At 40.9% G+C, this 12,316-nt stretch overlaps 1 protein-coding gene across 1 annotated transcript in view; it reads left to right on the plus strand.

Annotated features, from left to right (window-relative positions):
• LOC117357257 (laminin subunit alpha-2-like) overlaps window positions 1–12,316 on the plus strand; it is a 466,835-nt gene that overhangs the window by 111,671 nt on the left and 342,848 nt on the right. Inside the window, exons 12-15 of the mRNA XM_033937630.1 lie at window positions 801–935; window positions 5,465–5,589; window positions 10,755–10,841; window positions 12,230–12,285. Coding sequence (XP_033793521.1) covers window positions 801–935; window positions 5,465–5,589; window positions 10,755–10,841; window positions 12,230–12,285 — 403 coding nt within the window. The remainder of the gene's footprint in view (window positions 1–800; window positions 936–5,464; window positions 5,590–10,754; window positions 10,842–12,229; window positions 12,286–12,316) is intronic.

Here is a 12,316-nt window from a genome sequence, read left to right on the forward strand (position 1 = left end):
AGATAGACTGCCCCTTTTGGGTGGCTTTATTTGACCACCAAACATAGCCGGCTAGTCGCTGAATATTGACGGTGTCTGATTATGTCACGCTACATAGCCAGTCACTGGCTAATCCGCTAAACCAGATATTCAGCAGGAGATACTGTCTATCTCCCGGTGAATATCACCAGATAGCCGACTATATGCTATTTAGCCGACCGGGGACTATTGTCGGCTGGCTAAATAGCGCTGAATATCTGCCTCAGTATATTTATTAGGTAAAAAAACAAACCGAGAAGGTGACTGGTTGATGCTCGATCTCCTTTATTAGATAATATGACACTGACTCGACACGATTGTGTTGCGGTCCAAAAGGGCCTGCCTCAGGAGTCTAAAATATGAAGTATATGTAGAAATCATAAATATCCACTTACATTTTAAAAAATATAACATGTAAACTATAAACCATAAAACTAAAACAATGCCCTGAATTGGGAAGGAGATATCTCCTGTTTTCTCTGATCGGTATACAGTATTTCATTTTTAAAACTTTTTTATTGAATTTTTCAAAAAATCATACAAACAGGAAAAGAAATAACAGGTCATGGAACATATGCATACTTGAATGTACTTAGAAGTTGTGACCAAAGATCAGTATATTTATTAAACATTTTCTAATAGGTGGGGTGTTTTTTTGTTTTTTTTTTACAATGCTTACTATACATTTCCCACTTTTAATTTAGAGAAACTATGACAGACCTTGAAGGTGGCAGACCTGAGCCAACAATATTAAGTAAGTGATTTCTGCTTTATGCTTGCAGGCTTGTTCTCCTGGGTTCTATCGTTCACCTGTTGTAACCCCTGTAAGGAGACCCGGTCCGTCCCTGGGTACCTGTGTTCCGTGTCAATGCCATGGACATAGCAGGTTCTGTGACCCTGACACCTCTGTCTGTCAGGTGAGTGCTCTTTAAGCTGTTAAACTGCTGGCTGTCACTGCAACGTAGAATCTGATCCTTAATCTCAGAAGCAAAAGAGGGTTTGGCCTTGTCTAGTAAGTGGCTAAGAGATTTAGTATAGGTCACTTTAGGAATGATCCTATTTCCCTGAAAGTGAGCCATGAGCCAGTGTGCAGTAGGGTGTTGGGGACACTGTGGAAGTGGTTTTGGAAAGGCTTTTCCATCTGCTAGGCTTCTTTTAAACATGGAAAGAGGACTTTTCTGAAACTGTATCTCTTTCCTACTATCATTTGGGGGGGTTTTTTTGGCAAATAATTTTTATTGAGAAAGCAGTCAATACAAACAATAAACACTAGTCAGGAAACAACATGACTTGTACAGCAAAGGAGCAGAGCAGAATTGTGAACAAATTCACAGCAACAGGGAAAGTGCAAACAGAATGCCTCCATATCAAAAATACAGGAACAGTCTATGAGGGAGGGAAAACCCCTCCAAAAACGGATTATAGAAGGTGTAGAAGGAAGTCAACCTCCTGAAGTTAAACTGTTATGCTGTGTTTTTTTCACAATCGGTGGTATATCAAGCTAAGTAAACCACAAACTATAATCATAAACCATGAAATGAAAACAAGCAAAAAAAACCCCAAAAACCCACACATAATGTGTGTTTTTTTTCCCTTTGCCAACATTAGCGCACTCTATTTGCAAAGAGGGTGCACTTTTTCAGAGTGCTCTCTCTTTCCTGATAGTCCTTGCATGTGTGAACCATTGTGCTTGCATGAATTAGGGCTAGATTCACTAAGCAAATCGATCGTGTACCAATCGGTTTGTGAGCCCTTTGCGACCCGATTTCCCTCCGACCCGATTCACTAACCCCTGTCCCAATCATCCTCCGATCCGCACATGCAAATGAGGGGGAACGACATTCAAATGCAGACAGGAAGCGATTCATTAAAATAAAAAAAAGCAACACCGACTGGGCTGGCCGATCCAAAATAAGCAACTGCTGAGGACCAGTCGCTGAGGTCCTTTCCGACTGCCCTGCCTTCTGCCGCCCTGCTCTCTGCCCTGATTCTCTGCCCCAATCTGCTGCCCTGTCTCAGCCCCGATCTCTTGCCTGCCCTGATCTCCTGCCGTCTTCTGCCTACCCCGATCATGCTCTGCCCCAAATCTCTCCTGCCTGCCGCCCCGACTCGCTGCCCTGCTCTCACCCCGAATCTCCCCTGCCCTTCCCCGCACTAGTTTTTTTTTTTTAAAAGTTGCAGCTCTAGACGGCTCTTAGACACATGCTCAGACCATCTACAGATGATCTGCGCATGCATCGGGATCGCACACTAGCGATCCGTGCGGTCAGAGGTGGGAGTTCCTCCCATCACCCTCATTTTAATTTTTTTGTTTTATAAATTGGTCGAGCCTGCACGGATTGGCCACAGATCGGGCACGCAAAGGAGCTTAGTGCCCTTTTTGGAAATGCACAAATTAATTGTTTAACAAGCCAATCATCACTGATAATTGGCAGTTAAACCTAATGGTGCTAATTGGAATTAATTAGAAGCAATGCGCTCAACTTTGTAGGTGCATTCTATAAAGTAGTGCACGTCACTTCTAGGGCATAAGTCTCAAAAGAGAGCATAGCCAGGGGTGGAACATAGGCAGATTGAGGGCATTCCTAATAGTTATAGAATTTACCCAAGCTGCGCACAACTTAAGCATAGTTATTTAGGCCTGTTTTTCTTTGACATAAATGGATGCACTTAAATGTTATGCTGTGTTCAGATGCTCAGCATGATTCTATATACAGTATAGTGGGAGTCTTTTATAGAATCAAGCTAAGCACCTTTCTGATCCGTGCCAATTTTGTTGGCACCTTATATAGTATTTGGGGGTTAGGGGACATTTCTGCAAAGTTGCGTCTAGAAATAGATGCAAATACATTGGCAGGTGCCTGGTTGCATTGGTCTATAATGCAGCACCTAAGTGCTATAGCCGCTAACTTGCAAGGGAACGTACATATGGACAGAGCATGGAGGCCATGGGCATGTATCCAATTTACACTCATAACTTGCAGAATACCATGAACTACATACATCACTTGGCACACCAAGACATGCCAACTTATTCATGGTATAAATGGGTGCAACAGCGCTGACCTTACGCTAGTATTCTTTAACAGAATCTTAGTGCCAAGATGCCATTGCAGAATTGGTGCTCAGTGTCCGGCATTGGGGCATCTAGACTGAGGCACCACTTTATAGAATTGTCCTTTTCATGTGTAAGTGCAAGGGGTGCATACACATGAATGGTGCATGGCTGGGACTCCCAGTTACATGCGTACCTTATAGAATACTGTAAGCTACATGTGAAAGGGTCACATTTAGGCACAAATGGTTATCTGTGCTCTTCTCTTGCACTGCCAACTCCAGACTCTGTCCTTTCTGCCTTGCTGCTTCGTATGCTTGGAACAAGCTGCCCAAATCCCTATGGCGGGCTCCGTCTCTGGTTGTGTTCAAGGCCCAGTTAAAAGCCCATCTCTTTGAGAGTGCTTTCAACTCCTAACTCCTTTCACCTTGGGTTCTGCATCCCCAACCCTGTATGTCATATCTGTTGGTCCAAGTTAGATTGTAAGCTCTTCTGAGCAGGGATTGTCTATAAATGCCAGGATCTGAACCAGGGAGAGTACAAACGAGGTCAGGGGGGCCCAATACACTGCTCTGATGATATCATGTCATCAGAGCAGTGGGACCCAAAGTAATTCACCTCCCCAGCTGCCTCAGAGTGCCAACCCCTCCCCCCCAAATGTTCAACATTATGTCCCCTTTCTCTAAAACTCCCTCCCTCGGTTTACCTCCATTTACTTTGCAGCAGTCACTAGTCAAACAGGAAGATTATTCAAAGTTGATTAAACAGTCTTCAAGCTATTTACAGGTTGCATAGTGCAAGGCATACACTAGGGGGCAGATTCTCATAACTAAAATCTGCCTTTAATGTGCTCGCTAAAACGGTTCCAGTCAATTAAGTATGCATATATTTTAGCGATGGATTATCAAATGTCTTAGCGAGGCCTTTTCCGAGTTTTCTAGCAATCTCAGAAACTGCCATACAAATGTAGTACAACAAGGTCATTAATATTAAAATGATCACTCTGAACAATTCTCTATAATCGCCGAGTTATTCTTTAACCTCATTGTGCCACATTTGCAGCCAAAATTTACTGAAAGGTCTGAGCTGTTGTTGCCTTACTTTCTGATCAGTGCCTGAGTGCTGATTGGCTCAGGCACTGACAGGAAAGTAAGGTTTGACAGCTCCCCATGCAAATGAAAATAATAACAAAAATAAAAAAATTGAAGATAGGCATAAGAGATGCCCACTCTCTCCTGCCACGTCACTGACACTAATATTCCCCTCCCCCCACCCGCAGCGGGACAGATGCTCACTTATGCCCACTCTCTCGCCACCATGCAACCTCCTCCCCCCCCCGTGCCTCTGATGACCCCTGCCCTCTCCACATTACCTTACTTAAATGGTTGTCCAGAGGGATGCCTACTCCCTCTGGCCAGCAGACCCATCTCTTCAAAATGGTGGGCCATCCCTTCCCCAATGCATCCTGGAATGCAACAGAGAGGGGTCTGAGGCTCTGATTGGCCCAGACACCTAAGGCCTGTCCCATAGGAGGAGGTCTTAAACAACCAGCTGGAAGTTACATCGGAAGGAGGAACTCGGCGGCAAGAAGGTTCCAACAGAGCAGCCCTGCATGCAGGAAGCTTCTAAGAGGGTAGTAGGCCCACCCCAAGAGGTGCGAAGTGGCCGACCAAGGAGAGTCACAGGCTTGTTAGGGGTTTCTTACCACCAGTGATTGGAAGGGAGGGAGGATTGGGGCTGTTGGACCCGCAATAGGGAGGGAGGTGAGCTGCTTGGGGGGGGGGGCTGCTGCAGCACCCACAGTTGCGAGAGGGGGCTGCTGGTTGTGCCATCGCGAAGAGGGCTGCTGACCAGGAGAGGTGGGAAGTGAGGCAACTCACGGCAGATAACTTTACTATGGGGACAAGGCCATTCACCGCTCCACAGAGTGGTGAATGGCCTTGTCCCCGTACCCGTGGCAACCAGTCTTTTCCCCTCCATTCCTGCAGGATACCCATGGCTATCTGCAGCTAGCTGTGGGTAAGAGTCACCGTTTCATTCTTTAGTACTGAGACTGTAGCTTTAACCATTCCACCATACCTTCATTTGCACTTCTTTTAAGGAAATTCTGACATCTGTAATCCTAATGACTTGCAGGTTGCATTTTGAAGCTATAAAGTTATGCATTAAGGAAAGTGTGAAACTATTGGCAGAGTTAGATAAAGCAACGAAAGATATTTTTAAAATCCAGTCTTCCATCCTTGATCCCTTATTCTAGCCCTAGGAATCAATCCCATTAAGACCAGAAAGAATTTTGCTGGGAAATCGTAAAGAACTCCATCCTTTCACAGATATATATTTAAAACCACTTCCTCTAATTCTCTTTGTCCTTTCACTCTTTCTTAATCCCAGGCATGCCAACACAACACAGCTGGAAACCACTGTGAAAGATGTGCCCCTGGATTCTATGGGATTATCAGTGGATCTCCTGGTGACTGCCGGCCCTGTTCTTGCCCCCTCTCCATTCCTAGCAACAAGTAAGTGCTTAACAGCATGTTTTTGGTTTTTTTTTTAAAATCATTTTTATTATTGAGGTCAACCAGAGAAACGAGTGGAATGCAGTAGGATCAGATGTAAACAGATGCATCTGTGAACGATGCATGTTACTGTTCTCTTCAGTCAGTAACTTCATTTTTAAAGTTTATCAAACATTTAAATGGTTGCAGTTGAAAGCAGGATATTCAGAAAGGGCTCCCTGAATGGCGGAATTAAAAAGATCAGTATAGTTTGCCGGTCCTATAGATAGATTTCCTAGGACATCAGGCTGCCCAGTGGTATAAATTAATATCTGAATTTGTGAACAGAAAGCCAAAAACTAGTCTTAATTTAAAGACATTTGGAGCATGAGACAAAGCAGCAGATTTCTGCGTCTCAATGGCCACAAATTTGGAATTGGAGAATGAGATGTACAGCTTCAGCATCTATGAGACAGACTTGGTTTTTCTTGTTGCATAGATCTTTTTGGACCCCTGTTAGGTTACAAAGGTTAGACAGTTCTAAATCTAATAGGTGCTGGCACTGTCATCTTGATGTAGGGACATTGGATCATTTTCTCTATCATTGTCCCTTGATACTCATATTCTGCAAATCCATTTGGGGTCAAATTATCACAATATTTGATGTTCCACTAGTATTATCATAAAATATAGTATTATTTGGAATGATTTTATTACCCAAAAAATCAATTAATGCAAATCGAAACAAATTGTTCCTCATAATGACAGGAGAAGCCATGCAATTGATAATGAAAAACTGGAAAAGTTGGGATAACTTAAATTATAGTTTCTGGTGGGAATCCCTATGCCAGATTTATAAGTTTGAAAATATTAATTCTTTACAGTTGGGACATGGTAAATTTAAGGAAATTTGGGGCCCACTAACAAAATATTGTAAGATATGACTATGAACTATTATCATTATTATTACTACTATTATTTCCCTTTGTTTCATGAATGAACATCATACATATCAAGGTGGGAGGGGTGGGTGGGTTCGGGAGATAAAACAGTTATATATTTTATTGATGGAATAGAGTGCAATATGGTACGTTACTTGAATGTTCATGTGTTTGCACTTTGTATTTGATATAAAAAAAAAAAGTTTATCAACGCAGCTTTGTGGTTATATGAAAGGACCTGTCATAAACTGGTTGTAAAATTATACTGCGTTCCATTATGCTAAACACTGTCCGTTTTACTAGCATACTAGGTTAAACCTGCCAATTAGAAATGTGCTCTTTCATTCAATAGTAGTGACTGAACTAATAACAGGTAGACAATTTGATATGCAACATATTGAAGGTATGAAGGACAGCCCTATGCAGTAAATGAAAGCTCTGCTCTCCATGCTTCCTTTTCTTTGGACATTAATTGCAATTGAATGACTGTACTGAATAATGAACCTGCCAGAATGAGGAAAAGAATAATAAATGTATTTTAGTAGGTTGAATTAGACAACATGTCAAGTACAATGAAGCATCCAATAAGCAATGATTTTTTTTTTTGTCTTGAGCTTATGCCATAAATATACTCAATGTATGGCGCCCTCTTGCTGCATTCAATTCGTTTCACTGGTTTACTGCTTTCTGTGATTTTTACACTACTTCCTTGATTGAATGTTGGTGCTTATGAATAGCGATTTTGAGCAGAACATATTTTACTTAGAGATTAATTTGGAAAGTTTTGCAAGTCATAAAGTCAAAGGTGCTTCTGAAAATAGAAAATAGACATTTCATCATTTTCTCTTTCATATCACTGGCAAGCATTCTGGGACTCACTTTGTCATTTAGGGCTCCTTTTACAAAGGCGCACTAGTGGTATAACGCGCATAATAGTGTGTGTGCTAAAACGCCGGACATGCTAGCTGTTACCACCTCCTCTTGAGAAGGTGGTAGTTTTTGGCCAGCGCGAGGGTTAGCGCGTGATGAAAAGTCGCGTGCGTTAACCCCACTAGTACGCCTTTGTAAAAGGAGCCCTTAGTAGTTTTTCTGACATATCATGTATTGCAACTAGTTTGCTGGGAATGGTGTTATCAGCAGCCTCTGTAGAAGCTATGATTGGCACTGACCAATGAAACAGAATGCATTTCAACTACAGTGGTACCTTGGATTACGAGCATAATCCGTTCCAGGAGCATGCCCATAATCCAAAATGCTCATATATCAAAGCAAGTTTCCCCATAGGAAGTAAAGGAAACTTGCTTTGATATGTTCCTACCCCCCACCTTCCCCCCCCCCCGAGGCCAGCAGCGCTGCTCCCCCCCCACGAGAACCGGCATTGCTCCCCCCGAAGGCCCCCCCGCCAACCGGCACCCTCCCCCTCGTGATCCTGCACCCCCTGCCGCCATCGGGCACCCCCATGCCGCCATCGGGCCCCCCCCCTCCCGCCGCCACCGGCATCCCCCCCGCCGCGACCTGAGATCCCCCAACCCACCCGAACCCTCTTCTTACTTCTAGTGTAGCCTCCGCATCAGCATCGGCTCCGGCACCAGCATGTCCTGTGCGTTAGTGCCGGTGCCCAAAAATCTGCTTCCTGTGCCAGGCCTTGAGCATGCCTTTCATAGGAGGAAAGTCTAAAAAGGTTAGGGCTCTTTAGCTTGGAAAAGAGATGGCTGAGGGGAGATAAGAACGAAGTCTGCAAAATCCTAAGTGGTGTAGAACGGGTACAAATGGAACGATTTTTTACTGCATCAGGATTTACAAAGACTAGGGGGGCACTCAATGAAGTTACAGAGATATTTTTAAAACCAATAGGAGGAAATATTTTTTCACTCAGAAAATAGTTAAACTCTGGAATGCGTTGCCAGAGGATGTGGTAAGAGCGGTTAATGTAGCTGGTTTAAAAAAATGTTTGGACAAGTTCCTGGAGGAAAAGTCCATTAACTGCTATTGAGACATACATGGGAGAATCCACTGCTTGCCCTGGATCGGTGGCATGGAATGCTGCTACTATATGGGTTTTCACTAGGTACTTGTAATTTGGATTGGCCTCTGTGAAAACGGGATACCAGGCTATTTTTAGCTCTAAGCTGACCCTCCCAAGAACCTCCCCCCCCCAAAAAAAATGCTTCTGATATGAAATTAACCCACAGTTTTTCAACACACACATTCACACATCTGAGCAACATCACATCTGTATATCCAAGTACCTTTGATTCAGAAATAATGAGACTCATAGGTAATTATCTCACATTTTTAAAGCTCACAATAAGTGTAACATATAATACAATCATTTATACTTTAACATCACTTAATATAGCATCAAATTCTAACTTGCATCAAATAACCCCCCTCCCTTATATCCAACAGTTATTCATAAGCAAAAGAAATCATGAAATATTCCCACTCCCCACCCCACCCTGTATGAAAAAAGGGTGAAAAAAATGTTTATTCTATGCAGTTATTTCAATCTTTACCATATCTTGTTAATGGCACCCAAATAACCTGAAATTTTTTAAAATTTCCCTGCTGCATGGCAATTATCTTTTCCATTTTGAATATGTGACACAAAGAGTCCCACCAAAAGCAGTAAGTCAATCTCTCCCAATTTTTCCAGTTATTCGTAATCTGTTGTATGACAACTCCTGTCATAATGAGTAGAAGCTTATTGTTATTAGAGGATATTTGGCTTTTAGCTCTCATTGACATACCAAACAATACAATTCTAAGAAATTCTCTGGTGCAGAGCTGTTTCCAGTCAGTGTTCTTGATATACTAGCAGGCTCTGTGTGAGGTGACTGTGATTAATTTAAAAAAAAAAAAAAAAAGAATTCTAAGTCAAGAGATTACTCTTAAAGTTTTAGACCTTCAATTCTCAAAAAAAACATTTAGCTTTCAAAAAATAGTTTCAAATTCTTAAAGCTTCACACAACTTTGTATAATGGTTAAGGTCTTAGCAGATTAGTAATCAGAAAAGACTGCAGGAATGCACTCCAGCTCTGTAGCAGAAAACAGCTGAATACTAAATTAAATACAAAATATTTGCTTTAAACACCAATAATATTAGGCAATCTGAGTTGAATCAGTGGTCTTACATAGTGAAGGGATTAAACCTCTTTATTTCCCAGTACTTAACACTTCTTTTTACCAATAGGAGTCACAAAAATCCAGTTTAAATTCTTTTTTTTCCAATTCTTTATTCATTTTCAAATTTACAATAAGTGTAACAATATATTCAAACAAATTAACAATAATTATATCACTTAATAATCATTAATGGTACAAATGATATGTTCTTAACTCCCACCCTTCCTATCCTTTCTTATCATATAATCAATACCTTATACAATATGTAACATAAATTTACCCTTCCCTCCCCCCTCACAATCAAACTTGTAAATTTAAGGGAAAATAAATAAATAAATAAAATACCATCTAATCGGTACAATACTTTGTAAATGGCTCCCACACATCCTGAAATTTCTTGAAAGAACCACTCTGTATTGCTATAAATCTCTCCATTTTATAATCCAAGCATAAGGAATTCCACCAGAAATTATAATTTAATCTACTCCAATTTTTCCAATTATATGTAATTTATTGAATAGCAACCCCAGTCATTATAAGTAATAATTTGTTATTATTTGTAGAAATTGGACTTTTTGCTCTCATTGCCATACCAAACAGCACAGTATCATATGATAATGCCACTAGGTTGTCTAATAAACAATTAATTTGGTCCCAAATTGATATCCAAAAATTCATAATAAATGGTCAATAGAATAATAAATGATCTAAAGTCCCTGCTTCGAGATGACAATGCCAACATCTATTAGACTTAGAGCTATCCAATTTTTGTAAACAAACAGGGGTTCACAATGCTCTATGCAACAGAAAAAACCAAGTTTGTCTCATAGATGCCGACACTGAACATCTCATCGTCCAAGACCAAATTCGTGGCCATTGAGGTGCAGTAATCTGATGCTTAATCTCAATGCTCCAAATGTCTCTCAGACCAGTGTTTGGTTTCTTTTTAATAAGTCCAGCCAGTTTAAATTCTTATGCTGGTTTTTACCGCAGGCCGGTGAGGTAAATGCTCTAACGCGCATAGGAGACAACCCAAAGGAACTGGAATGATGAGAGCTTTTGATACTGTGTCAATGAAAGTAATGATATTTCAGTAAATGTTTTGTCTTTCTTTAATAGTTTTAGCCCTACGTGTGCCATGGAAGGAAGAAATGATTATCGCTGTACAGCTTGCCCACCTGGATATGAGGGGCAGTATTGTGAAAGGTAAAAGCACCCAATTAAACAAATAACTGGTAGAGTTAAGAATGTGAAATGCTAATGAAACATAAATTAACTGTTATTTTGGTCTATTACTAATAGACTATAGACTGCTTTATTTTGATGTTTGTTTTTTTTTTGTTTTTTTTTTAATTTTCTCATTTTGGGCAGACAAAAAAGTCTGTGGGACTTTTTTTTTTTTTTTTTTTACCAGTCTGTTATTCAGTTAGTACACAAATGAGTAATTTTTCTGTAGAAGAAAACAAACAAACAAACAAAAATTCAATATTAGATACAAACATATTAAAATGCTCCAGTTTTCCATACTGTGTGCTAGGGATACACTATAGCTCAGTCCATATAACATAGTCAGAACTTTTCAATATGTCCTACCAACCTTTCAAAGCAAGCAAAGGCCTATCTTTATAGCTTGAATCCTTTTAAAAATTCTAGCTAATCTCGCCAGAGTTCTGTTACTTTCAGTAGGCTGTTCACAATGGGAAGAACACAGTAACAGAGCTGGCCCTAGGTGAGATCAAGCTATTGGTCTACAGGTCTTTTCTTTCTTCTCATGGCCCAGCTGGCCATGCAGAAAGGCAGTTCCCTGCTGCTTTTCAGGAAGCTGTGAGCCTGCAGGGCTCCATAGTACTATACAAGTATTGGTAGCTTTTCCTCCATACTCACTTAGTTCTCTCTCTAAAGAACACACTGTGAACTTAAACTAGTCTCAATGGACAAGAGACCCAGCCTCCATTGCATCACAGAAGGTCACTTAACAGAACCGAAGCAGGTTCCAGAAACCTCATTCTCATTTTAAGAACAGAGGAAGATTCTAGGTCCTGCTACATATACAATCCCTAACATATATATGGAAAAGAAACAGAATTCAACTAAACTTGCCATCCACAACCTCCACTACAAGCAAGTTTTCTACTCTATGCTAACTTATCTGGGTGTAAAAACCTGAAATGACCTACCAGAAGCAATCAGGAAAGAGATAGACTACACCACATTCAGGAAAAACCTGAAGACCCACCTCTTTGACAATTAACTGTTTCAGCCTCTGTAGCTTCCAGTACTTCTAGGCCCCTCCCCTTGCTTCTCCATGCCCCCCTACTTCTTTCCCCCTTCCTCTTTGATCTATCGCCTTGAGCGACTCACAAATGGAAGTTTAGATTCGAAACATTGGGAAGCAAAATGTATATTTATTTCAACCCTTTATAAACCATTGATTTAAGATTTTTCAGCACTTGAATGATAGCTTTAAGATATAATATATTTCATTTATCTAATACGTACCATGTATAACATTGTTAGTTGCTCTAAAACAGGTTTTGACATATTCAGTTGTGGGCAGCAGTCATAAGTTATTTCTCTTATTTGTCTAATACTAGGTGCTCTTCTGGCTACACTGGTAACCCGAGAAGTCCGGGAGGTTCTTGCCAGGAATGTGAGTGTGATCCGTATGGTTCACTGCCAGT

Source organism: Geotrypetes seraphini, chromosome 3 (assembly GCF_902459505.1).
Source record: "Geotrypetes seraphini chromosome 3, aGeoSer1.1, whole genome shotgun sequence".
NCBI lineage: Eukaryota > Metazoa > Chordata > Amphibia > Gymnophiona > Dermophiidae > Geotrypetes > Geotrypetes seraphini.